The sequence below is a fragment of the Engraulis encrasicolus genome, chromosome 2, assembly GCF_034702125.1.
Source record: "Engraulis encrasicolus isolate BLACKSEA-1 chromosome 2, IST_EnEncr_1.0, whole genome shotgun sequence".
Classification (NCBI taxonomy): domain Eukaryota; kingdom Metazoa; phylum Chordata; class Actinopteri; order Clupeiformes; family Engraulidae; genus Engraulis; species Engraulis encrasicolus.
The window spans coordinates 54794455-54821525 of record NC_085858.1 but is presented as its reverse complement, the minus strand read 5'-3'; the positions used below and the strand labels follow the sequence as shown (position 1 = coordinate 54821525).

At 44.1% G+C, this 27071-nt stretch overlaps 1 protein-coding gene across 2 annotated transcripts; it reads right to left on the bottom strand.

The window, feature by feature from the left end:
- Positions 1-4977: 4977 nt before the first annotated feature.
- Positions 4978-14004, bottom strand: sox10 (SRY-box transcription factor 10). 2 transcript variants are annotated; one of them, XM_063191957.1, is made up of 4 exons: positions 13902-14004; positions 10372-11227; positions 9064-9326; positions 4978-8080 (listed from the first exon to the last, which is right to left on the bottom strand). In XM_063191957.1, the coding sequence occupies exons 2-4, from the start codon at positions 10803-10805 to the stop codon at positions 7254-7256; spliced, it is 1524 nt and encodes a 507-aa protein (XP_063048027.1). In that variant the 5' UTR covers positions 10806-11227; positions 13902-14004; the 3' UTR covers positions 4978-7253. The 2 variants fall into 2 exon arrangements, with proteins under 2 accessions (XP_063048027.1, XP_063048034.1); XM_063191964.1 differs by having other exon boundaries at positions 9172-9326.
- Positions 14005-27071: the final 13067 nt, after the last annotated feature.

Below are 27071 nucleotides of genomic sequence, written 5' to 3'. Positions count from 1 at the left end.
CTTTGTTTTTTTATGTCCCTTATCTTTTAATGTCTCTTAGTGAGTTGTGTGGTCTTTAATAAAGGGAGGGGGTCCAATGCTGTTTCTTTTTTCTGTGGTGATGTGCATCGCCACTGATAACGCAGTAATGTGGTGTGAAAGTAAATCTTTGGTAAAAGAAAGGAGATTTCCATGCTGTAAGAGCTTTTTTTGTCATGGGTCTCACAGATGTAGTCATGGTTGGCCTGCGCAGTCAATAGGAATGGCATGTGTGTTGGAATGAATCTGAACACAACAAAAATTCCCTACAAATAACATGCCTAGAAGTGACTTGCCTCATATACATTTTATTCTTATATTGAGACACATGACTAACTGGTTTCATCAATGCATAATAAGACCAATAAGCAATGACAAGGGCGTACACATAATCATCGTTATATTTAATTTAGGTGTCACTTGAGAGTAATGTCCACATGCTACACATTAATACATGCCTGATTACAGTTTGTATAAATGACTTGCAAGGCATGTTTTCACAAACTATTCATACATGTATTACAAGTCACTTACACAAACAGGCATGCATTAGTGGCTAACCTGTGAACCATTTTCTAAAGTGTTGCCATATTTTGACATGTTGTAGATCCATAATATCTGTACTACTATATACTATATTACCAAAAGCATTCACCCCCCTTGCCTCCCATATGAACTTAACTGCCACCCAATTCCTAACCCATAGGGTTCAATACGATATTGGTTCACCTTTTGCAGCTATTACAGCTTCAACTGGTCTGTGGAGGCTGTACGCAAGGTTGACTGTGTTCACAGGAATTTTCGACCATTCTTCCAAAATGTTGGTGTAGGTCGAGAAGGCCTGTCTGTCAGTCTCCACTCTAATTCATCCAAAAGTTGTTCTATGAGGTTCAGGTTAGGACTCTGTGTAGGCCAGGGGTGGGAAACCTATGTCTCGAGGGCCATTTGCCGCCCTTGAGGCCGTTTCATCACACACACACACACACACACCCCGATATAGTTTCAATGTTATGCAGCTTCACATGAAATAAGACATATTTTGTGAAGGAATCTTAGAAAACACATTTGCAATACAATTAAAATTATATTCAGGGGACCTAAAGAAGGTGGGGGGTGTTTTAAAGGTGGCTACCTACATTACAATATAGGCCTAAAGTGCAGGGGGAAATCGTGGTTTGTGTTCAAAGTACGTCCCTCGGAGGACTTTTACGACCCTCGGATTAATTTGAAGTGGCCCCTCGAATGAAAAAGGTTCACCACCCCTGGTGTAGGCCATTGAAGTTTATCCATACCAGACTCTGTTATCCATGTGTTTATGGACCTTGCTTCGTCCACTAGTGCACAGTCATGTTGAAAGAGGAAGGGGCTCGCTCCAATCTATTCCCACAAGGTTGGGAGCATGGAAATGTCCAAAATGTTTTGGTATTGAAGGATCCAAAGTTCCTTTCAGTGGAACTAAGGAGCCAAGGTCAACTCTTGAAAAACAACCCCACACCTTTATTCCTCCTGAACCAAATTTCACACTCGGCACAATGTATTGTTCTACTGGCAACCTCCAAACTGAGACTCATCTATCAGATTGCCTGATGGAAAAGTGTAATTCGTGACTCCAGAGAACTGCTCTAGAGTCCTGTGGTGGCATGCTTTACACTAATGACCTAAATTAACTTTTTTCACCCCCTGCCAAAATGGCTGTAGATGTTTGTCGTACTAGCCAAACACACACTGACTAATGGGTCACATTGGCCAGTAATTTCAGACTTCAATTTCACCAGCATTTGACCATTTGGCTGGTGTTAATGTAGAGCCCTGTTTACACCACTGCACCCAACAAGCTTTGCATTGCACTTGGTGATGTATGTGATGTATGGCTTGGATGCAACTGCTTGGCCATGGGAACCCATTCCACCATCTGAAGGTCACATGAAGTTTGGAGCTCTGGCAATTAGGGATGCAAACGATTTATCGACTTTAATCGATCAATCGGCGTTAATCGATTAAAAAACATTCATCGACAATTGAACTGACAAGAGACCCAGGTGAAATGGGTATGTGAAGAGTGCGTATGAAGAGGGGTGTAAATAGTGGGAATATTTAAATCACCTTTGGATTAAAGATATGAAATAGAATTAATTTAAATGTGGTATTTTATCTCAATATTTAATTAAAATTTTTAGATTTACTAGTTTTTTTTCGAGAAACATTGAGATTTCGGGGGAAAACGCTGCTTATCAATTAATCGTAAGTCGATCGATAAGGCTATCAACTAATGCTGTTGTTCCCAAACTCTTCCATTTTCTTATAATAAAGCTGACGGTTGAATGTGGAATATTTAGGAGCGAGGAAATTTCATGACTGGATTTGCTGCACAGGTGGTATCCAATGACACTTCCACGCTGGAATTGACTGAGTTCCTGAGAACGCCCCATTCTCACAAATGTTTGTAAAAAGCACTCAAGGTGCTTTATTTTAAACACCTTTGGCCGGGCCAAGTGATTCGGACACCTGATTCTGATCATATGGATGGGTGAGCGAATACCTCTGGTAATGTAGTGCAGTGTTTCCCAACCTTTTTTGTCTTGTGTACCCCCCGATGCCTTTTCGTTGTGCCATGAGTACCCCATAGCTTCTGTTCTATATTGCGTTCTCTATCCCAAAGTAACTATGCTCCATACATTTGTAAAAAATACATTTCTCCAAGTACCCCCTGCAGTGTGCTCGCGTACCCCTAGTGGTACACGTACCCCTGGTTGGGAAACACTGATGTAGTGTATCTACGTGTCCATGACTAGATCTATTAATCTAGTGGTTCCCAAACTTTTTCAGCTGGGACCCCGTTTTGGATCTAAGAATATTTTCATAACCCTAAACTTTTATGTAAATCACAGGAATGGTAAATGCATTTGTTTCCCATTGAAGTGAATAATGTTACTTACAATTTATGGAAAAGTTATAAAAGCATTTATTGAAGGTTTTATGCAACTAGTCCCTTCTGTCCAGGACCCCCTGTTTGGGAATCACTGTACGTATTTATCAACAAAAATGACTGATGGTCATGATGAGTTCCTGAAGTTCTGCCTGCTAGGTCTGGTTATCTGATGTCCAGTCCACCCCTAAGGAACATGGTGTTTTCCCCCTCGCCCTCGCTGGTTAAAGCTCTTCAGTCTCACTGACGTGACCTGAGCACATTATGAAGAATGCGTGTTCTGTGCTGGGCCCTGTAACATGCCTCCCTAGGCCCCACGCCCTGCATTTCCTGTCCACGCCGCATCGCATCGCTACACCTCCACACGTCACCTTAAATCGGCCCTCAGTAAACTCCCTGGGCCCTGCCCAGGCATAACATTTCACTGGAACGAACTCATCCATAACTTTCTTTAAAAATCCGTGACTTTTCAGATAGATTTTCTGCTTCGGTTGAATGGAACAGGCCTTGTAATGTGCTCTTCCTACTCCTCCAGACTGACAGTTAGTATGTGTGTGTGTGTGTGTGTGTGTGTGTGTCCCTTCTCTCTCTCTCTCTCTCTTTCTCTCTCTCTCTCTCTCTCTCTCTCTCTCTCTCTCTCCCTCTCTCGGCCTTCCACCCCCAAACAAACAAACAAACAAACAAATAGGCCATTCATTGTTTCATGGGGGTCTGGGGAGGCTGTGTTGCCATAGTGACTAGGAGCCCTACCCTATAGTGTGGAAAGATGGCAGATAGGGGTGGTGGAGCTGGAGAGAGAAAGAACATACCAATCGTGTATGGCCTACTGCCAATCCAGTTATGTTTAAGCAAATTTAGACACTAACAATTCTATGTGGTATTTGGTGTGACTTGAATGCACTCGTACGTGCCAACCCCACCTCTCAAATTAACATTTGTGGACATCATTTGTAGACATAACTAGGTATGTATATTTCATATTTTTTCTGATTCTCAAAATCGTTTGCTGTCCGTTTTAATCTTGAACATTTTGGACACCCAACCCCATTCCTTCATCACTTCCACATCCTTCTCTGCCCCATATTTCTCCTTTTCTCGTTCGCCCTCTCCAGTCCTGGAATGTTTTAATCCCATTACACTCTCAACCTGGATGGGGTGGGCAAGCAGCAGCGGAGGGGAGAGGAGAGGAGGAGGAGAGAGGGCAGAGGAGAGGAGAAGGAGGAGGACGAGGGGAGAGGGGAGAGGGGAGGGAGGGGGTTGATGGGAGGCAGAGGAGGAGGGGGAGGGAGCAGGAGCAGCGTGTACTGAGACTGTGTGCCCTCTATGTATGAGAGTCCCTTTGTATCACGGCAAAGTTCTGGATATGGCTCCCTCATCACCCCCTCCCTCCCCCCATCCCCTCCTCTTCCACCCTCCACCCGTGCCCCCTCCCCTCCTCTCGCTGGCCTGACTGAATGGCACTCTTTGTCTCAGCAAAGTATCACACAGCCGATTAAATGGGGGGAATTAGGAATCAGGCTTAACCCGTAGCGCGCGCACACACGCACAGAGGTACACACTCAGCCATGCATGCACATTTGCCAGCTTCCATACATATTCATGCATACTCTGCACACATACCGCAGCCTAAATGGCAGAAACACAGCATGATGGGGCAACGATGGGTCCATCCGTACTGTCAAATGCTCATGGTACCATATACTACCAGTCTACCTAGTGAGCGCATGCTGCCCTGGAACATTCCATCTCTAGTGTGCAGTTATGTTGTTGCTATGCTACAGACCATCCTGTACAGAAGTACATACCTTCCTTTTGGGGACCATTAAGTTATGGCATAAGTACCAACTAGGAATAAGTGCTGTATTTAAGATGACACTGTAAAATCTTTGTCATCATTGACCTTGCTGGTCACCCCACATTTCCCCCCATTCTATTGAAGTACGACCACTCACTCCATGACCCACCATGGGAGATCCTTGGGTTTTTTTCTCTCTCTCTTTTTTTTTTTTTACAAAAGCAGGAGGCGTACAGATTTATTTAGTGTGAGAGAATTCATTAGTCATTCTGTCTAACGTTTCATCTTCTCTACTATGTACAAGGTTTGTTCTGCTTTGCTGGCAATGTAACTGAGAAAGTACAAAAAAACATACAACAATATCAGTCATAGGCTTTGAACATATAATGAGAACAAAAAAACAGTTAACAGTGAACAAAACATAATACCAGCAAATATAAATAATATTTTTGTAATATATAACAAGCATGTCCTACCACAAAGTGTAGGTTGTAAAAGAAATTTCTGTTTTTCTGCTTATAATACTAAGAAAGGCAAATCTGGCAACAAAGTGAAAGCTTACGGTGACATCAAAATGATACCCTCCCTTGCACTGGGTCAAAACAATAAAAGAGAATAAACAGGAAATTACTTTAAATTAATTGTCTGATGACGGGAACAGCTACAAAATAACAGTCCCACTTACATCACTAACAAGTGTTGACTTTAATATCATATGGCACCCAAGTGGACGATCACATACACATCTCTTTTCCCCTGGGACTAGGACATGGCAAGGGTTTTTAAAATCACTGTGTCGTTTGAGTCCAAAACAACAATGGCAATGGTTCCCAGTTCACACATTGGCAATGTTCATCAGTTCATAGCAGTATGAATGCACAGGTGATGATGGTATATTCTCTGAAATTATTTTCCACAGTATGTTTGTATGTATGTAGGTGTGTGTATGCATTTTATGTATGTATGCATAAATCGCAGGACATGCGAGAGGGTGAGTCAAAAGATCATTGTCACTCATTCCATTATGACAATTAGACACATGTGACAATTAGGTTAACTATAATCCATTTTCTGTCTCATTTTTCTCAATTTTTTTTTTTTTGTCTAAAGAGTCTCTGGCAAAATGGACTTCAATTATGGTACGCACTACCAAAGACAGCAACAAAACAAACAAATAAAAGAAAACAAAAATTGTTACAGAACAACTATCTACAAAACTATAATTTGACACTGAAGTATATACACATTTCTGAATGTCAAACAAATTTTGAATATAAAAAATTGAAGGGCAGTGGTGCAGACTTCTCAGTGTAGTAATGGCAACAGAAACCACCAACATTGACATTAATATCAAACACTACATGGATTACTAACATGGAAAAATACTGTATTATGATTAATGAAAAAAGACCTTTATTTTGGTTAATAGGAAAAAAAGATTACTGTTTGAAAACAATTATCAACGCGTATGAATGTACACATAATATTGTCTTTTTTTCAGTGTCTATCCCAGGTTTCTGTCGAGTAGTGTCTTAATTATGCAGTTCTGAAATATCATATCAGTAGTCAGTGCTGGCAAGAGTGAACTGCGCTACAATATCAAATTAGAATATGCTTACAGCCATTGTAGTCGTTGTTTGTCCAACTGTTACCAAACGGTACATATTAACTGGAGGCCTGCTTGCTTCTTTTCTTCGAAAACCAGTTTGTAATGTTGGTCTTTTTATTTAAAGTTTTGGTCTCAAAACTTTGGTCATGTTTATTAGTACTCCCTACAATGCAGTGACAAACGGTTTTCCCATTACACTCTAATACAGTGTCTGTATCAGAAAGGCACTTCCCCAGGTGAGGAGCTATTGAGACAAATACTTAAGACATGGAAAAGCATTGAGTGTGACAGTGTGCCCTGTCTGTTAAATTAATGTCATGCCTGAGATACAAAAAATGGGCTTGTTAAAACATTTTCTCCACTTATTTTTTTCATATTTTTATTCCATATTTTAAAATGACAAAAAAACTGTCTTGATTGTTGGCATAATTTCCTATTTCCGTTTCATTTTAACACCCACCACGGTCTGACCATTCAAAAACGAAATCAAATCGTTACTACACCTATACGAACCTTCAGTAAAAACTCTTGTGTATGTATTTTTTTACACTACGCAATGTTATCCCAGAAACTCCATTCTGTGGTTCCACACATCGTGCCTAAGCAAGGCTGGCTGGCCTGCATTGGTGCCCGACCATAGTGGGTGTGACTGGGCTGAGTTTGCGTCTGCATCTCCCCATCCCTCCGCCGCCAGGTGTGTGTTGTGGAAGTCCACCTGAGCCAAGGCCTTGTCCTCTCCATCTCCATCTCCCTCCTCCCTCTCCACCTCCTCCACTTCCTCCTACTCCTCCTTCATCCACACTCCCATTTCTCCATCCTCCACTCCCCTCTTCTCCTCCACCACCACCCCCACGTCCTCCTCCTCTTCCTCCTCTCTGTCTTCCTCTGTGTGCTCAGGTGTCGTGTCACGGCCTGGAGAGGGTGGTGTAGACGGGCTGCTCCCAGTGCGTGGGGCTGTGCGACTGGGGCACGCTGGAGGGGTCGGTGATGGCGGTGTAGAGTGGCCTCTGCGAGGGCCCCATGTAGGAGAAGGCTGAGTAGAGGCCGGAGGCCTGGCTGGAGTGGGCGTAGTAGGAGCTGGAGGCCTGGTGGTCGGCGTAGTCTGCGAACTGTGCGCGCGAGGCCAGCGAGGGGAAGGCCGAGCTGTAGTGCGGCAGGCTGAGGGGTGTGTAGGTGACGTGGGACCCGGCGCTGCTGCCCGCCACCGCCGCCTCGCTGGCAAAGTGGCCCACGGCGGCGCTCGACGGCACCGCCTCGCTCTTGATCTGTGCCTTGGAGGGGTCAGAGGCCAGCGAGGAGGAGTGGTGGCCCTGCGGCTGGTGCTGCTGCTTGGACAGCCAGGCGGCCGAGTGTCCGCTGGCAGCCGCCAGAGCCGAGGAGATGCCGTAGGCGTACGGGGAGCCGGAGGAGCCAGCGGCGCCCGCAGCACCGGAGCCGCCCACGACGCCTGGGTGGCCGTTGGGCGGCAGGTACTGGTCGAACTCGTTGACGTCGAAGGGCTCCATGTTGGCCATGACATCATGGCTGATCTCACCGATGTCCACGTTGCCGAAGTCGATGTGGGGCTTGCCGGCCGCCGACGCCGCCGAGCCCGAGCCTCCGTCCGCACCCACCCCCAGGCCACCGCGAGAGCCTCCCGCGCCACCGCCCTCACGCTTCCCCTCGCCGGACTTGCCAGGCTGCAACTCCGTCTTGGGCGTGGTGGGGGGCGTAGGGGGACTGTGGCTCTGGCCTGGAAGAGAAGAAGAGAATATAAAGAAATGAATGAAGGAGTAAAGAAGTAAATAAAGATGGAAAGAAAAAGAACTGCCATCGAGAAGTGGAAACGAGAATGAGAAAAATGATACGCCTGGACCTGGCGATGTGACTTTGTGACTAAGTGCAGGTAAGTGCTGGATTGGCCCGATTGTGTAATTGGCCTCTCATGGTGTTTTAAAGGGACACAGACATGTATACAGCAGTGCCAGTCTCCTGTGTCTTTGTCAACAACAAAGACCATTCAAACCATGTTTGTTTGCAGTCACAGGGGATGCTTTTTGTCCTGTCCTCATTTAAAAGTGCAGAAGACTACGCATTATCAGGGATTTTGCAGTGTTCCTATTAGGTCTGTTGCTTTGACCTCAATACAGGTGGTTTATTAAACACAATCCATGTGAATCATAGAAGAAGTGTGAAAAGTGATGTCTATCATGAGACTGCAAGCTTGGTGCTCACACCTATAGGCAAGCATCATAAGACTTCACATGGACTGGATATCACAGTGGCAAAAGTGGATAAAATGTCTGTGTGAGTCCCTCGGCGGGCTTAAGAGAGTGTGTATTTATCTAAACTCCCGTCCTCGACTTGCGCTTGTGGACACCCCATCGCCGTGGAGAAAACAATAACGTTTCTCGCTGTCAGCCTTGGCACAATGACTTTTGGGGGACATTTTCCCATTCAACATTCCAATTGCAAATGAGAAAATGACCCTTGAACAAGATGAGATATTGAATTAAACTTCATTCATCAATGACGTCATCACAAGGCCACAAGCACAAGGGAGGACGGGAGTTTGGATAGTGGAATGTTGTGTATCAGAGTGAGAGGTAAGTAAAGGCCCCAGGTACAGAGGGGTGGGGGGGGAGAGGGGGAGGTATATGGAGGGGAAGAGAGGAATCTGAAGGGAGGTAGGGTGTGTATCTGCGGAATTGGGCGGGGGGGGGGTTGTTGGCACACCTGCACCGTGGGGGTGGTGGCCGTCAGCCAATGGCGAGCCCGCCCCTCCGGCGTGGGCCACGTCTAGGTGGAGGGTCTTGTAGTGTGATTGGCTGTGGCTGACCTCACCCTCAGAGTGGGCGTCGGCCTCGCCGCTGGAGTTGGGCTTGCCGTTCTTGCGGCGGCGTGGCTGGTACTTGTATTCCGGATAGTCCTTCTTGTGTTGCTTCCTCAGACGCTCAGCCTCCTCGATGAACGGCCGCTTGTCACTCTCATTCAGGAGCCTGGAGGGGGGGTTGGGGGTTTGAGGGGGCATAAGGAAAAGCATGAGGTGGAACAACTCTTAATAGCTGTGCATTTGTCCCATATTCCTAATAAGGAATGTGAAATGGATAAGCATGAGGTGGAACAACTCTTAATAGCTGTGCATTTGTCCCTTATTCCTAATATGAAGAACTTGTCCCGTGTCTATACTCTGCAGGGTGTGAGTATGGGGATGGTGACTGGATCAGCTATACTCTTAAAAAAGTAATGGGTCTCCTGACAGCCCTATACGGAAGGGAGTCAAGGACTCTTGACTCAACACCAATCAGGTCAACTTGCAGGTTGAAGTGACTTGTGGAGGTCAGTGACTTTTCAAACACGTGAAAAGCTGAGTGTTTAGCAGTGACACAGCCAGTGTGCCATTCCCTTATTGTGATTCCAGATGTTACCACTAAAGAAGCAGAGGATAAACAGACTAGGATGGAAAAGGTCTGCCCTTTAAAGTTACTCCTATCATGATTATTTCCCCAAAATAAATAAATAAATAAATAAGAAATACATGGCAGTAAGAGTCTTCAACAAATAAATCTGGAATAAAACATGTTCAGTGGCATTTTTATCTGGTTATTGATGGGTCTTGCGTTATGAGGTTAACTGTTTGGCCTGTAAGATGATCAAATAAATACAGCACTGACCTAAATAGCTTTGTAAAAGGCTGATTTTCTGGTTGTGTTAACCCTTTCAACTGACCATACTAGTTCCCTGGTGATTTAGTTTTTTGGACATCTTACTGAGCAATAGACCTCCCTAAAACATTGGCATATGTCTTTTCTATAGCTTCAGGTATATGCCTAACAAGCCTATATTTTATTCTCTATTTAATTGGCAGCGGCGGAACTATTCCACATTGCATGAGGCACATGGGACCGGCCCAGCCGGATACCACCTCTCCTCTGAACACGCAGCCTGTAAATGCAGCTTACAGAAGAATCCGTTGATGAGCTATTTACTTGATAGAAGTGTGTGGGGGAGTGTCTGTTTGCTGACTCTCTAGACTGGGCTTACCTCCACAATTTCCCCAATGTTTTACTGAGCTCCGCGTTGTGTAGGTGAGGATATTGGTCTGCGAGTTTTCGCCTGGCTGCCTGGGCCCACACCATGAAGGCGTTCATGGGCCTTTTCACGTGAGGCTTGCTCTTGCTTCCTGAGTTCACGCGCACTGGCATGGGCACGAGCGTCCAGTCGTATCCATTCAGCACATGGCTTACGGCTTCGCGAATGCCTATGGGGAAGCGGTCATCCTCCTCGTCAGACTTGACAGACACCCTACCACTGACCCCTTCCTCTCCGAGGGCCGCCAACTGTGCCGCCTGTCCCGATAAAGGTGAGTCCCCGCCACCCGTGGGACCAGATGAGTGGCCTGGTGACATGGAGTGGCCGTCATCCGAGACCCCGGGACTCATCTCCACCTCAGACAAACTCTGTTCTTCTCCCGACATCGTTCTGTTCACTGTGATAACCTTTCTCCAAAGAAACGTTGCACGGGGCCAAAGAGTGTGCTGATTCAGAAGATTCACTGTAGTCTTTTCCCAGAAATAAGAAGAGCACAAAATCAACACCTTCCCCTAACAGATGTTTGCTCCTCTGTGCCTTTACTGGTAAAGTGTATCCATCTGGTTGAATTTGGGGGTTAGTTTACATCAATTTCCAGTTAGTCTGTGTCTTTTCTGCAATTCTACTCGAATTGCAAGTTGAAATTCTTTCCATCCGTACAGGTACAGTCCCACGCTTTACGCGCCGTTTGGTGATTCAAATTTAGGGGCAAATCTTGAGGCAGGCTACCGATGCCCACTACTCGCTGGCTGCTAATCCAGTTTGTAGGTCGTCTTCACATCAGTCTTACACAATATGTTCAGGCCACCTGGAGAGAATGAGAGAAAACTGGAGTGGTTAGATGATAAGCAGCAATCTACATCCACCGATGACTTATAATAGCCTAGGGGCCTACTTTGTTTACTACTGTTAACATGGACTGCGTGGATGGTAGGCTGCTGGCTTAGTATTTCTGGACAAGCTGAATGGAAGTATAGTTTTAAAACGTTGTACTAGAAATCATGGCAAGCCCACCTTGGCCACGTTGCAGTCGTGTGTGTGCGCGCGCGTCAGTTTACCTTGGTCTCCCTGGCACGGTCTGAATATTTTTCTAGCCCAGGCCTCACTCCCGCTAACAAGCTACTGTTTAAGGTTTGACAGTTATTGCAAGGTCCCCGGAGAGCAAGTGTTGGAATAATATGCGCCCGCACCAGCACAGGGCCGGGCTTTATGCCGCGGAACTCCTAGATAAACATGGGCCTGACGCTGGAAATACAAACAGCGTGTGGCTAGGCCTATATGCGTGTATCCGTGTCTGCGAACTGAAGGCTGCTTGTGAATGAAGGAGCTGTATATATTGCGGGTAAAATGTAAGGTTTTGTCCACAGACCCAAGGCAGTCCACATTGGCCATGGCCTGTGTATTTTTTGATACTTGGTCATGACAAACACATTGACGTTAACTTAATGAGAAATAATGTGTTGTCATTAAATATGACCCAATTCCTCTTTAATTGGAATGTGCTCTCTGCATGTTGGTCTTTCTAAATGCATGTTTCTTTAGTGGTATGCATAACGCTACATGGATGCCAAGTAGAGCTCCGGCCACCATCTTAGGACTGCTTGCATTTTGGCGTCGTTAAACAAGATGCTCCTCTCCTGATAAAATGACACTGCCTGTCGAATAGAAACTGTTTAATTACCGCAAGCACCAGTGGTTCAGTAACACCTATATGAAACTTGATACCTCTTTTCATCGCGTCTCCAGCCAATTAACTTTTAATTCAGATCAAAGCAACAGGTAGGTAGATTTAACTTAAGAAAGCTTTGTGCTGCCAGACAGGACATGTCTGTTGTCCAAAATGTCGATGTGGCAGATGTGTGATCACTAGTGCATCAGGTGTATAATAGGGCAGTGGCTTATCTGATGTTTGTGACAGTAGCCTACCTATTTGTGCGAAACCTACAGCATCTTTCTGCTTTTGTCCGAGGCAACGTTTAGGCAGAGGCAGGGGTCTGTGTGCCTCTCTCTACCGTGTCGGAGTTAATTCATTTTCGTTTGCCTGCTCTTTTTCGGACTGAAAACCGGAATGGGTTTACGGAAAGAGGTCGGTGAGCAATATGACGTGCTACTGTGGCTCGCACGCCTTCGCTCTGAACAGAGGAACACTGTGTTAGGCGCTACACACCTTATGTTTTCCATCTAGTTTTATGGGCAGCTTTCTGTTTTTAAGTAAATACGTTTAATTGTGCGTAAATGCAGTGTCAAGGCCACGCTAATGCATTTTTCCATGTGTTCACTCATCAACTTAAATTATTTGACTCCGAAAATTAAGTGAGCCTTGACATATAGGCCTACTGCGTATTTTGTGCGTAATATTGTAGCCTATATAGCAACACGGCATCATTGCTCTTCAAATGATTCTCGTAAAAATGAGGATTTCCATTCACCCGCTGGTAATTCGTCGTGCTGTGAACGTAGCCATTAGCCTACTAAACAAATGCAAGGGAGTGTAACGTGATGACAAACTGTTAATTTCATCGCTTGACTTGGCAATAACTTGTCCCAAATTCCTGCGTGGTTATGCAAAGTGCTCCGTTTCCGAGACCTAAATATCTTTTGGTTTTATTAATGGTCAGGCCATCATTTGGTTTCAAATAACATGGATTAGGCTACAGGACCGAACATGCTTATGTGTCAGAATTAATTTGGTATTTTTTTTCTTAAACGTTAACCATTTAATAGTAAATCCTCTATACCACTCTGTGCCAAGTATAACAAGCAGTCTGAAATGCCAAACAAAACCAAAAGTTGCCGCTTGGGTTACTGTGGTTGCCCAGATGGTGTCTTCGTTGCGGAGAAAAGAAATTGGCCAATCTTGTATGTTTGTCAAAGTGGGCACTGAAACCGCCTCGTTATTAATGCTATACCGATTTAGCCCTGACATAGGCTAACTGCACTGGGGGAAAATCTTTTTGAGTAGTGACAGTCCTGAAAAAAAAAACTATTTTCTGTACACATGTTACATTTAAAATTGAACTCAGAATCATCAGGCGTCATTCAATGACCAATTGTCTCAGCTCTTGTACCAAAACTTATTTCCAATGTTATTACTATGGCATTGCATATCCTTAAATTATTTCTAGCGTCTTGACTCTTTTCATTCAATTAGTGAAAATCTTAAGCAGATAATAATAATAAAAAAAACATGTACACACCAAGTAGCTAACGAAAGCTGTGTAAAACCATTCAAGCACATCTTAATCCTTCGAAGGGGGGAATGAAATGTAACTTACTATGAACCACACTGAACATAGCGTTTGCATTCATACAGCCAATAATAACAATACCGATATTAGTAAAATGATAACAACAATAATAATTTGGCAGTAGTTTTCAACGAGACTTAACATCTAAAATAATCTTGCAAAACTACGGTCCAGTACAGGCAGAAAAAAGATTAACAACACTTGAAGATATTTGTGAAATGCTAAGCGTCTTACTTCTGTATTGAAAAAGGAGGTCGGCCGCTTAGCACTAGAGTCCGTGAGTTCCCGAGTTCCCAAAGTGACGCTCCCGCTCACTCCCCAGCCCCCTCGCTCGCGCTGCCCCGCTATGAATGCCCGCTCTGTGTCGCACACTGGGGCTTAAAGAGCTCCGTTGTGTGAGGAAAGAGAAAAAAATACATTTTGTGGAAAAAAATCTTAAAGGACCAGCAAACTTACACGCCAGCCTCAACTCTGATTGGCTGTTGACCGTTCTCCAATGTCTCCCCCCGTGGGGCGGGATTTCTCCGGCAACAGGCCCGATTCCGATGGAGCTTTCGAAATAGGCCTGCATTAATGTTCCTACGCTTTGCGCTTTATGATTATATGATTAACATTTCACAACGTAGCCTTATATTTTACAAGAAACAAATTTCGATTGATATTATTTCCCAAGAAGATCCCAAGAGATAGGCTACGCCATTAAACTTTGAAGAGTTCATTTTTTAAATAGCCTAGGTGAACCTTTTAACAACGGGTTAAGATTTTCAGTGATTTGTTTTTGTATACGATAGTCCTTCTAACTTACATGTTAAAACAAAGGTTAACTGTTGTGTTTCTGGTGCGAGGATAATATGTGTTTTCAGGATTGTTTTAAGTTTGCTTTGCCTATTTCATGTGGGGTTATTTGTGTACCAAGGTGTGCAAATTATCGCAGTAATGCTGAATCTTTTTTAAGTCCAAGAGACGTACGTTATATGGTTTAATTGGTGGTGATGTTTGCGCTGTAGTGATTAAGTAAAGTTTGTACAGTGTTCCTACGCCTATAATTATCCTAAATGTGGAGCGCTACCAACGCGTATCTGATGTGGCGCGGTACATTGATAGGCCTACTTAATCACGAGATGGACACACTTAGGCCTAGCAGTACACCTCGAAATGGCTCACTTGGATGTCTTTGAAATGTGGCCCAAGATGAAAGGTGACATGGTGCTGCGGTAACCGCGGGCATCACACTGGGCGCGTTGTTGGGGCCGCATGGCCTCCTCCAGGCCTGTTTGCCTTTGGGGCACACTACTGAAGGCGAGGCTGCTGAGGAGCAAGGGCCACGCCGTAGGCTCACCTCTCACGAGCTGTACCGGAGACAGGCAGTTGCAGCAGCAGGGCCAATTGACAGGCGCACGCATCCTGGTCGCGCCGCACCTGCTGTGCGCAGCGGGCAGTGGCATCTCCATTCCATTACGCATGACGCACAGTCGCACGCCTCGGTCTGTTTTCGGCACCGCGCTTAAATGCAAGCAACCAATTTGCTTGCATGGTAATTCCATGTTGGAAATGCCGAATTTGGTTTGAACAAGAGGTAGGGCCTATAGAAATGTAACATTAAAGAAACGCATACAAACGCATAGGCCTATAGGTTTCACTTAAAAACGGTCCGGCCCACTCAGCTTTTATATGCAGGCCATTGAAGCCCATTTGAGAAGTTAAAATGTTAAATGTTGAACAGAATGAGGAAATCTAGCATCGGCATCAGCTACTACTGAAAAGCTACAGTATCTGGAGCCGCAGCCTTTGCACGACTATCTGCGCTGCTACGTTGGGCTGAAATATAATCCCGCGGCAAACACTGTGCCACTTCATAGTATGTGTTAGTTTTATAATTGCATCAGTGCACAGTCACTTAGATACACAGAGCACACATTTAAAACCAAACAGCATTTGCAGCAAATGCAGAGAAGAGAGACGGGGCAATATTACGGCCCAAGAGCACACAAACACACGCGCTGTTCAGTCCCAACAATAACCCCTTGTATTTCCATCTCACGACACCCCCCTCCCCAAAAATCACTTCTTTTTTCATTATCCATGAATGTTGACTCTGATAAGGGATCCTAGCCCATGAGTGAATCTCTCTGTCTGATTCTCTCTCCCTCTCTCCCTCACTCGCATTCCCCTCTCCGCTCCTTTCTTTGCGCCCTTTGTTTTATCTCAGGTGAATTGTAATCATGTGATCAAACGAACACCCCCCTTCCATTACCCCCTTAAATGAAAAAATGAGGAACAAAAAGCAGTTCTGTGTATATAAAAAAAGAAAAGAGAAAAAGACGTGTGTCTCTCTTTAGTGCGTGTCTTTTCACTGTGTCTCAGCAAACGCACACATATACAGAAAAATGCTCCCAAGACCTCTGTGTCCGCCGTGGATGTACATGTCACACCGTCTGCTCAGGAGTAGCGTCTCCGAGGGGGGGAAACTAAATATTCCAGCCTGCATGACTGCCGTTTCCTCCGGATTTGCCTGCTCCCAGCTTTGAAGTGAGTTTTTTCAAGTACTGTAAATGAGCGTGCGTAAAGTAAAACATTTGGACGTGTTGGATTAATGGATACATGGAATTACGCACAGACGCCGTTGGCAATAAATTGTCCAGGCAGTGATACAGCTGTTTGTAGAAGTGTTTTTAAATATATTTGACACACCGTGTGTGCAAACTGTGCAAAATAGTCATCAGTCATGCAAAAGCAGCACGGATTGTGCCGTGGCTTGTGGCTGTTTTGCTGCGCTTTTACGCATGGCTATTCCATCTATGTGATTGCTATTTCTACTTTTATAAAAACAAAAAGCAGGCATTATAAATAGTTTTTGCATAGCTGCTATGTCACTTCCTGGTTATGCATAGAAAACAACACTTGAAAGTTTTGTTTTGATGATGCAGTAGCCCATGTCTGGTTTTAGACCCAAAATGTGAACACTATCAAAATAGCCATGATTAAAACGGAGTTTGCACCCAGTAATGTGATTAATAATAGTGGATTTTAAAGTCGTCTCGTTTAAACACATACATTGACATTTTAGCTCAGGTTGCATGTACCTGCATAAAGGTAGCCTATTCCACCGGGCCTACTCCTCCTCCTAAATTTTCTATCGCGTCACTCTTCTACCTGTAAAATTGTAAATATCAAAAATGACTGATGTGAATACAATAATTGTTGTGCTGCGTTTATTCGGACAATCGAAAATATTCGTTATTCGTTGTGGTGTCGTTCGTTCATGGATCATTACGTCGGATTTACTCACTTTTATAAACCTTAATTCATTTATGTTTAGCAATGGAATCTGTTGCGTATTTGTTGTCATTGTGAACTTATCGTTTTGTATAGATAATTTTAAAATAAACATATTAGTTTCAGGTCACGAAATTTGTTTTGGTTAATCGCACGGTTGACTTTTGGAAATGCCCCTATTTGTTATTGCTTCCTGTTATCGATTATTATTCCAGTTTAAAACGAATACAATCATATTATTTATAATAATATAAACAATCAGGTGAAACTGAAATAGTCCACTATCGTTACAACAAAACAAAACGGAGTTTGTCAATTGAGATTTGGGGCCTGTAATTTTGATATGTGCATCTGTTTCTTTTTTTCTTAGTTTGTAATCGTTATTTATTTATTTTTCTTATGCGTTTGATTTTTGATTAGGTCATGTCTTAATTGAGCTTAATGATGTGTCAGATCTAATATGCTTTGGCTTCCCCTTTTCCTCTCGTGGTATGTCTCTAAAAGCCGTCCACATTGGTTCATTTGTTTGGATGCGCTGGAAAGTTTGAGAATTAGTTAACTTTTGGGCATATTGTATTTTTAAATAGATAAAAAAACAATGTAGATTACTCTCCTAGGCTATTATGTTGGTTAAATATTTTGGTTGGATATTAGGCAATCCACACTGCAAAACTATGGCACTAAAATAAAAAAAAAGTTGTGACCTGTTTTTGTAATGCGTTCATGTTCAGGCCATAATTGTTCACCCATTGTTTTATTCCAATATGAAGTATCTTAATATGATAATGAAAAAAACCTTTCAATTAAAAATATCAACACTCCCTTGGACTTTTCTATCTCCTCTCTCTTGATTTTGACCAAAGAGCATCTGTACACAAACTTCAGGAATGCAGTTGCCCTCCTATTCCTTTCCTTTTAGTTCTTATGTTCTACTGGTGTATCTGACTTCCAGGGGATTGTATAGCTGTTGCAACAGAGTCAAACAGGCATTGCAAGAAACAATCCTCAGCAAATCACAGACAACAGATTTCTTAATTCCCTTTTCATATTTCTGAAATGTGGCTTATTTTCTTCCTCCTGTTTTGTTCTGAAATTGACTGCTTATTTTTTTTAAATCGTCAAGCGTCTGACCTTTGTGGCTATGTGCCATGTGACAGCGGTGATGCAGTTTGTTGTCCTGCTGGAGGCGGGAGGAAGCTCGTGACTGTCGAAAGGTCAAGAGGTCACGGCGGTCTCATGACTTTCAAATTTTATAGAGGTACGGCTGGTACAGTCAGTCCTTCTCCTGACTCACTACATGACACCTGGTGTGCCGTTACTCAGCTGTGACACAGAGCCAGTTCTAAATAACTCTATGACAAAAGAAAGGCATGATTATGAACATTAGAAAGGAGAGCGAGAGAGAGCAAGAGATCAAGATGAAAATATATGTATGGAACAAAATTCAAAACAGTTGTTAGGAGAGGATATGTATTGGAAAGAGCATAATGTCAAACTAAGTGCTAGGCTACATAACAACTAAAGTCATGCAGACTTAAGTGACTTTTTGTCGCATACAAGTACGAGGCTAGTAGAGTTGGTCCTATTGGTTTTCTCCTTTGTCACAAACGGGCAAAAGCTGTAAAAGGGGAAGTAAAGGGATGGAAGGAGGCTCAGACTGGAGAGCACTGACTGGAAACGAAAAGTTCAACCTGTAAACAGGATACAGATATCTGGTGATGTTTAATGGTGAACTCTTACAAGGAAGACGGAAAGTGTTGAGGAAAGAGTTTAATTAAGGCTCGTCCATCTCAGTATCTTATTTCACTAGTGATAAAATGCATACCTTTCCCTCCAGTTTCAGCAACAAACATGTTCAAAATGTTCTCGGCCAAATCTTTAGGCTCTTACTCAAAAACCCTGAATGATTAGTGTGCATAAAGGACCAGTAACAGCCAAAACCTCCTGAAAGCCTCCCCCCTGGGAAGAAAAAAAAAGTTAGCTTGAGTTCTTTTCTTCAGCGCACCTGTTCTAGGCTGTGCAGGTGTACAAGGCCAACGCTCATCAACTGGTTTCAACAGTTCAGATGAGTGTGTCATGTATGAACATGAAGCATTTGAGGCAGATGGGATGAACTCCTGATTATTTTAAAAGCTTTTAATAATATGCCCTTCTCTGGTCCAAAGCCAACGAGTGCTCTCTGACCATATAAACCTAAATGTAATTACTGTGTAAAGGCAAGCACCTCCTTATTCTAACACTATAACCAGAGATTCTAGGAGTATATACAGTCTGTCTATAACTCATCAATCTAACCTACACGATTCAAACTTTATCTTCCTTGCACTTAATCTGATGTTATTGCCATCAGTCTTAACAGACGGTTCTCTAAATGTCGGTTGCATTTTATTTCTTCTGTGTTGACTTATCATCTTGATCAAATAGTATCCCTACCCGTAACTTTAACAAGGCAGAGAACCACAGATGGTGCTCTAATGGGTTCGGCACCTGTGGACGGTCCATGGGGACGCGCAAGTGGTGCGTAAGTGCCACACAATTGTCACCATTGAGTTCCCTCATGTACAACTACTTTGGATAACATTTGGAGTCTGCTATTGGTGTCTAAGAAAAATACTTACGAAGGTCTGAATGATCGAAACATTGTGAGCAATTTTTTTTAAAAACGAGGGTAATGGACAGAGCGCAGGATATTTGTCTAATAGCCTGTGTTTGCTTTTTGACAAAGTATTTGTGATAATGTAATGTGTTGTACTGTAGTTGAAATGTGAATGAGATGTGTGTGTGTGTGTGTGTGTGAACACTTTGTCTTCTCATCACCTTTCTCCTCATCAGCAGTCAATCTCTGGTTTTATCTATTTGAATATTTATGATGGAGACCCTCATTAACATGCCAAGGCTATCTTCAAAGGGTTAACACGAATCACTCTGCATTCCATAACCTCCACTGACCTTTTTTTTCCTTTCCACCCATCTTTTTTAATAAATTGATGCAGCTGTGTGACTCTTAAATAGGTCCCCCCTTCCCTTCCCCTCTTTTTCCTTGAGTGTCCGTGGCTGCCATGAATCCTGTCTTTGTGCCGATACCACTGAATTTCCTATTCTTTTGTGCTTCTTTTTTCCTGGTGGTGTTGTGGTGCTGGTGGTGGCAGTGGTGGTGTAGCTTGGTTGGGTGGTAACAGTGGCAGGGGCTAGAACTTGGACTGGGTTCCATTGCAGCTGGGGAGTATGTAAGGCTGAGCTGGGGTGGGATGGGATGTGCATGGAGGGGGTGAGGCAGGATTGGGGTAGGGTAGTGTGGGTGTACTGGGGCAGAGAGAGAGAGGCGGAAAGATGCGGGAAAGACAGAGAGAGAGAGAGAGAGAGAGAGTTGGGGAGGGGGCGTTTTGCATTGCGGCTACCATGAATGCACCATTGTATGACTCCGCTCATATCTACACAGGCCAGGCCAAAGGGAAGAATCCAGTTACTTCAATTGTGTGAGGGGGGGACATCTAAAGGAAATTGATAGGGGGCAAGGGAGGGATTTGGGGGCTGGAGTATGAGGTAAAGAGAGAAAGAGTTTGGTTACCTGACTTTATCTCCGGTAGTATTTTGAAATCCACCAGTTGCTGCGTGCATGCTTTTTTCCCCTCGTTCTCTTTTTTTGACCTTTTTTCACCCTGAGAGAATCCTGCAGGTGTTATCACCATAGCAACCAGTGAGATCAGGCTGCAGTGCCTCCAGGGAGAGATGTTTTGTTTTTTGGGGTTGTCTCTGTGTCCGTTTAAACCTCATTTACTCTGGAAAAGTTTGAGATGTTTGAGATTAGTTATATACTTAAGTCTATATCCTTGTCATTATATATCAACTCATTAAATGTTGGAGTATCGATGAAGAATCGAAGGCATTCTCCAACAGAACCCCCCACCCTCCCCAAATCCATTTCAGTAAATCAAAACCTGCAACTATGTTTTGGAAAAGGCTTGGTCTTCACCAGGAGCTCATCATGTCATTTGTGTCACTGTTTTCATGTCCTTAAGTGTCCTTGTCAAGTTCAGTTTTCCCCGCATTTTTAATTAACTTGTTGGCATACTGTGAAGCTGATCCATCAAACCGCCAAACGAACATCACTGCTTTCAAAGAAAAGGTCTCTCAGATCTTGCTGACAGGCTCATTTTAGATGTTTACAAGAGCCCGAGCTTTTCACAAACGGTTCGTTAGGCACAGGTGTAACGGGATCGATTTACACCTTCGGTTGAGGACACACAGAGAGAGAAAGAGCAACACTGTGAGACATTTTCTCCCTGTCTCCTCGTTCAACTTCCTCAGGGACTTGCACCCCCCCACCACCACCACCACCACCACCACCATCACCGAATGTATCTTAACTAATGTGTAAGGGCCTGAGTGTTGGGCTGTGTCCTCTCTCCCTCTTGTTTCAGTCTCCTTCCATCTAGATGCGGTTCGGCCTGGCACTCGCAGGGCATGTCAGCAGCCATTCTAATTCACTACTCACTCTCTCACTATTCATCGCCCAGCTGCAGGCTCCTGCTGCTGCCACATCGCTCTCTCTCTCTCTCTCTCTCTGTCGCTCTCTCTCTCTCTTTCTCTCTCTTTCTCTCTCTCTGTCGCTCTCTCTCTCTCTTTCTCTCTCTCTCTCTCTCTCTGTCGCTCTCTCTCTCTCTTTCTCTCTCTCTCTCTCTCTCTGTCGCTCTCTCTCTCTCTTTCTCTCTCTCTCTCTCTCTCTCTCTGTCGCTCTCTCTCTCTCTTTCTCTCTCTCTGTCGCTCTCTCCCTCTCTCTGTCTTTTTTATGTCTTTCTTTCTGTCTCTCTTTCTCTCTCCTGCTCACGCTCACTTTCTCTCTCTCTCTCTCTCTCTCTCTCTCTCTCTCGCTCTCGCCCTCTCTCTCCCCCTCTTTCTCTCCCTCTCTCTCGTTCTGTCTTTTTTGCTTTTCTTGCCACTTGTCTTCTTCTCGTTCCATTTCTTGCTCTCTTTCTCCCCCTCTTCCTCTCTCTCTCTTTCTCTCTCTCTTTGGATTTGTGTATTTATGTAAGCTGACAAGACACCTTAATTTCCTTTGGGATTAATAAAAGTACTCTACTCTACTCTACTCTCTCTCTCTCTCTCCTCTTTTCCTTTTCACCTTTCTCTCTTCTTCTCTATCCCCCTTTTCTCATTATGTATTCTCTCCCCTGTCCTCTTCCTGCCACTGTCACTCTCTTCTCCTCTACCCCTCTGTCACTCTCTTCTTCTCTACCCCTCTGTCTCTCTCTTCTTCTCTACCCCTCTGTATGCTTGGCAGAAACTTGGACTGGAAAACAACGCACACACACACGCACACACACACGCACGCACGCACGCACACACACAAACACACACACTGCCTGCAGCTGTGTTGGAAGGGCAGGGTGAAAGAAAAGAGGGGGCAAAGTCAGATGTGGACGTAAACAGAGGGCAAATATGCCAATAGTTTGGTATCTCATCTCTCCTCTCTGATGCAAAACTAAATATCAGCCCCTGGGGCTCCACTTGCATATTTCGTTGTTGTCAGTTGTTATGTGGGTGTCTGCTGTATGACTTTGTTTGTGTGCTGAGTGTTTACGGTACAGTATGATGTTGTGTGTGTGTGCGTGTGCGTGTGTCGTGTGTGTGTGTGTGTGTGTGTGCGTGCGTGTGTGTGTGCACGCGGTTGTGTGCGTGTTCCATGTTTTGTTCGTTTTGATGGTATTCAGGAATCTTAATCTTTTGTCCCTAATGGAGGCAGAGGCAGCGGGACAATGAGCCATATTACGCCATGAGCATGGAATGAGATGCAAGGGACGTGGAGCCTGAGTCATTTGCAGCGAAAAACGCATAAAATGATGCAGAAGCATTCAGAGTCGGACAAAAGTGCCTTTATATGACTGTGGCTGTACAACACAGACAAGGGCAAGTTCCCCCAACGACTTGGCCCTTGACACAAGCCTCGGTTCCCAGTGTTGTGGAGGCCAGAGACAGACCAGAGGGAGACATAAGCCCATAAGGCCTGTACATCTCCACACGCTCCATGCTCCACCACTAACACCAGTGGTTTTTAAAGTGGGGGCTAGGGATCTCTGGGGGGGCGCGAGGAGGTGCTATGGGGTCTGGGGCAAGTTGAAAAGGTATAGCAAAACAAAAGAAATAATTCAATAATTAATGTACAGCAAAATAAACAACCATAAACTAAGCAATGAGAGTAAGAGTAATGTATTTGTCACATACAACCAACCTTGCAGTCTGGTGAACTCCATCGTGCAGAAAGATGAACAAACAAACAAATATAGGGTAGGTAAATTGTCCATAGCTGTAGAGAGGGCGGAATCCTATTTGGTGGCGTAGCAGACGGTTGTTTATGTCCGTAAACTCCTGGGCAAGGGAGGCGCTCCTCTGATTTTCTCATTAATTAAGAATTGCATTACAATAATCTATTGCATCTCTGAACTTCACTACTATTATAGTTGTTTTGTATATTCCTATGGGGCCCTGACACACAGACTATGGTTGTGAGAGGGGGTTGACAGAAAAAAAAATGTATCTATGGCATGACTCATAAGGGGGGTTTGGCTGGAATCTATACCTGTACATGGGGGGCCTTGTCATGGTAAAGTTTGGGAACCCCTAATTTACACAACATTAGCCTACTGCTTTACAAACATACAGAACTACTTACTTAGTCTGAATGACCTTATGCAGTAGGCCTAACACATATGCTTCTCATGGACGAATCATATGCTGGAAACAGCTGCCAAAAGAAATGTGAATTTGATCTCAGTAAATTGTCATGCAGTAATGGGTTATATATGGGCCAATGCAGCTAGTAGTTAATAGGTTATATTGGATGAGTGATGAGACAAACTTGATATTTTTGTGGCACGTGAAGGTTTTTGTAAGCTATTCATTCCTAACTAAATATACAAACTAAGTTATTGGTTTGAAGGTTTAATATAGCTTTACTAGAAGGCACCTACATAACAGACGAGATGCCATAGCTGAAGCAGGGCCTCTGGTCCCTATGAGACCAGAGAGTTGTCTTGACAACTAGCCTATATGTAACTTTTTGGGGAATAGTTTGCGCAGATTAGGCCCATTTGTCAGTTCTGAATGTTAATTTGACATTCAGCATGGATTTATGAGTCTCGGCTTAAGCCATGGACTTCAAAAACAAAGAGGAGGCTGTAATCAGGCATCTGAAATTCCACAAAACCTTTTCAGCACTCCCAATCAAAAGTCATCGGGCATAACCTCATGGCATGCCTTTTGACGCAACTGTCAGTCATGAACAGAGCAGGATGAAAGCTGTCCGACGACCGAGTGAATTTGGGTGAGGGTGAAACAGTGTAACTTTGTGTGTGAGGATGTGGGAGCGGGTGTCTGACTGTATCCGTGCTGAACAAGCGGCTGACATCTCCACTGATAATTACACACGCGCAGGGTTTCTCGTGACCCCGCATAATTAACACGCCTGAGGCGGAAAGAGAAATCTTTGATGCTAGCCTCGCTGATGAGTGCAATGACTCCGCTCCCCCGTTGCTCCCCATTGAAGCGAACTAGGGTGCCCTTGTTTGCTGGCTTTCTCTGGTAAATTACGTCTCAAACAGATCCCCTGCTGCGATCCTTAAGATGGGGACACGGGGAACCAGCCGCTGAAGGGCTGTCATTTGCACCTAATTAGTTTAGGCTAATATAGCCGGCTATTAGGCCTACTGTTGGACTTAACGCCATATTTAGGCTACGGTTCTGCTACTGACCATATGACAAGTGTCTCGTGTGTTTAGTGCAGGAAAAGTTTTTTCGCGTGTCAGATGTGTTGTTGAAATAAATACTGGTTAAAATGCACGGAGCTGCATAATTTAGAGTTGCTGAAAATCCAGCGGATGACGCGCGAGCGCAGCGCACGCAGATGAATGCAACAAGTCAATTTAGTTTTGCGCCAGACAATGGTATCCTCGAAACGGTCGTTCAACGTGTTTGTCAGTTATTTGATTTGGCCTACATTTGTTCTCCATTATCTGTCTTGCAGACGAGGTAATTCATTTTGCTAAATGAAAAGCCCATATGACCGTTCTAATTCCATGTGGCCTATGTTTATGATTGATGGACACATTAACTCAGCTCATCAGGACAGCATGAGTGTTTTGGATTAACTGATTCGTGGAAATAACCAAACCTCAACATTAGAAACACAATTTAGCAAAATATATGCATTATTAACATACAATCATATGGAAGAACGTCATAAAGATATACAGTATTTTACCCAAGCCTTGCAATCAGGGCTTTGAACCGTTATTTTTTTCCAAACGTTCCGTTCCGAACAGAAACGGAATTATAACGTTTCCGGTTCTGAGTTCCACCAATAAATTGACGTTCCCGAACCGGTTAGAACCAAAAAATATTGTTCCCGGAACGGTTAATTTCGTTCCTGTCAGCTGATTACTCCCCATAGACCTAACTGACGTTAACCAAGAAAGACGGAAGTGCAAATGAGTCAGCCTACATTCAAAACTGTTTATTCAAGCGGATGAAAAGAATATCCTCCAGAATTTTGTCATTCAGGGACGACCTAAGCGGAGAAGCAGAGAATAAACCTCAATTATGAAAATGTGCGCTCCACGCTGACTTGGGTCACGGGGAGCACTATGATGGACATTGTGAGTTTGTGCATATTTGAAGCAGCCATTGATGCCCAATAACGTCGAACATTGTCGGTGCGCTTTACACGTGCTTCCCTGCAATGTCTTACAATAATGCAATGCAAACTCTGTCCTTTTGTATGACAGTGGTTTCTCTTAATTAAGATGTGGAGTGAAGACTTTGTAATCTACAGCTCTCTCTCCATTCAGTCAGAGAATGTCTGATGTCACACAGGACGTGAACCTCAGCCGTCATGGTAACGTGCGCAGGAAAATAATGACTTTTTTTTTTAGTTTGAGGAACGGTATTAACCGGTATTAACCGGTTACCATTATTTTTAAATAAGTGTTTCCGTTCCAGAACATAAAAAATAATAAAGTTTCCGGTTTCGTTTCTGTTCCCTGTAAAATACAAAAAGTTCCTGGTTTTCGTTTTCGTTCCTTGAACCGGTTCGAAGCCCTGCTTGCAATACTGGACATATAGTTCTTGCGAGAACCTCATGGTTCCTCTGACTTTTTACCGCTACCCCTATAACTCCAGAATAACCTTGGGATTCTTGAGCTATCTGCGGAACCTTCAGGAAAACCCTCAGGTTAATTTGTCAGCCATAGGTTAATCAGAGGGGCTCCCCCACAAGGGAGAGGAGATCTCACGGCTCTTTGGGGAATTGGCATGAAACTCAAGATGTCTAAGCTCAATGAGGTTAGAAAACAGCAGTGCATCATGGGTGCTGTCTGACTCCTCTCTCCATCTCCATCTCTCCATCTTTCCATCTCTCTCTCTCTCTCTCTCTCTCTCTCTCTCTCTCTCTCTCTCTCTCTCTCTCTCTCTCTCTCTCTCTCCCTCGCTCTCTCATTACCTCCAGGGTGCTGAGAGAGCTTGTCTGCTGTATGGTCCTGGCTGTGAAAATGCCCCCTGGCAGCAGTTAAAGAGTGCCAGCATGTCCAGCCATTAGGGTGCCGTTAGCCCCCTCTTCTTCTTCCATGACCACCAGCTAATTTGCTCATTCACTTCAAGCCATTAGGCCTATGCCAATTATATCCGTACCATGGCGAATGGCATTTAGCGTTGACATCAGTGAGGTCCTTATTAAATCAAATGACATCTCAGGTGGTTGTGTTAAATTGATTGAATCAAGTTTGAGAGCTGCAGGATGAATCCTGCCTTTGCTCAAAAACCGTTAAGAGTAGGAGGGAATGTGCAGATTCTTGGAAGAAGCAACTCAAACATGGGCAATTGGTTCTAAGCTTAATAATAGGCCCAATAACTCACTATCTCATGGTTCTAAAAAAAACTTTTACAATATTAATTAAATTGCTTTTTTTAGATTCTTCTTTTTATTTGTAGAGATATTTTAGGGCTTTTTTCTCCTTTATTAATCAGACAAGACAGTAAGAGACAGGAAATGAGTGGAGAGAGAGAGAGGGGGGGGGGGGGGGGCGGCAAAGGACCTTGGGTCGGAATCGAACCCGGGTTGCCAGGGCAATGATACGG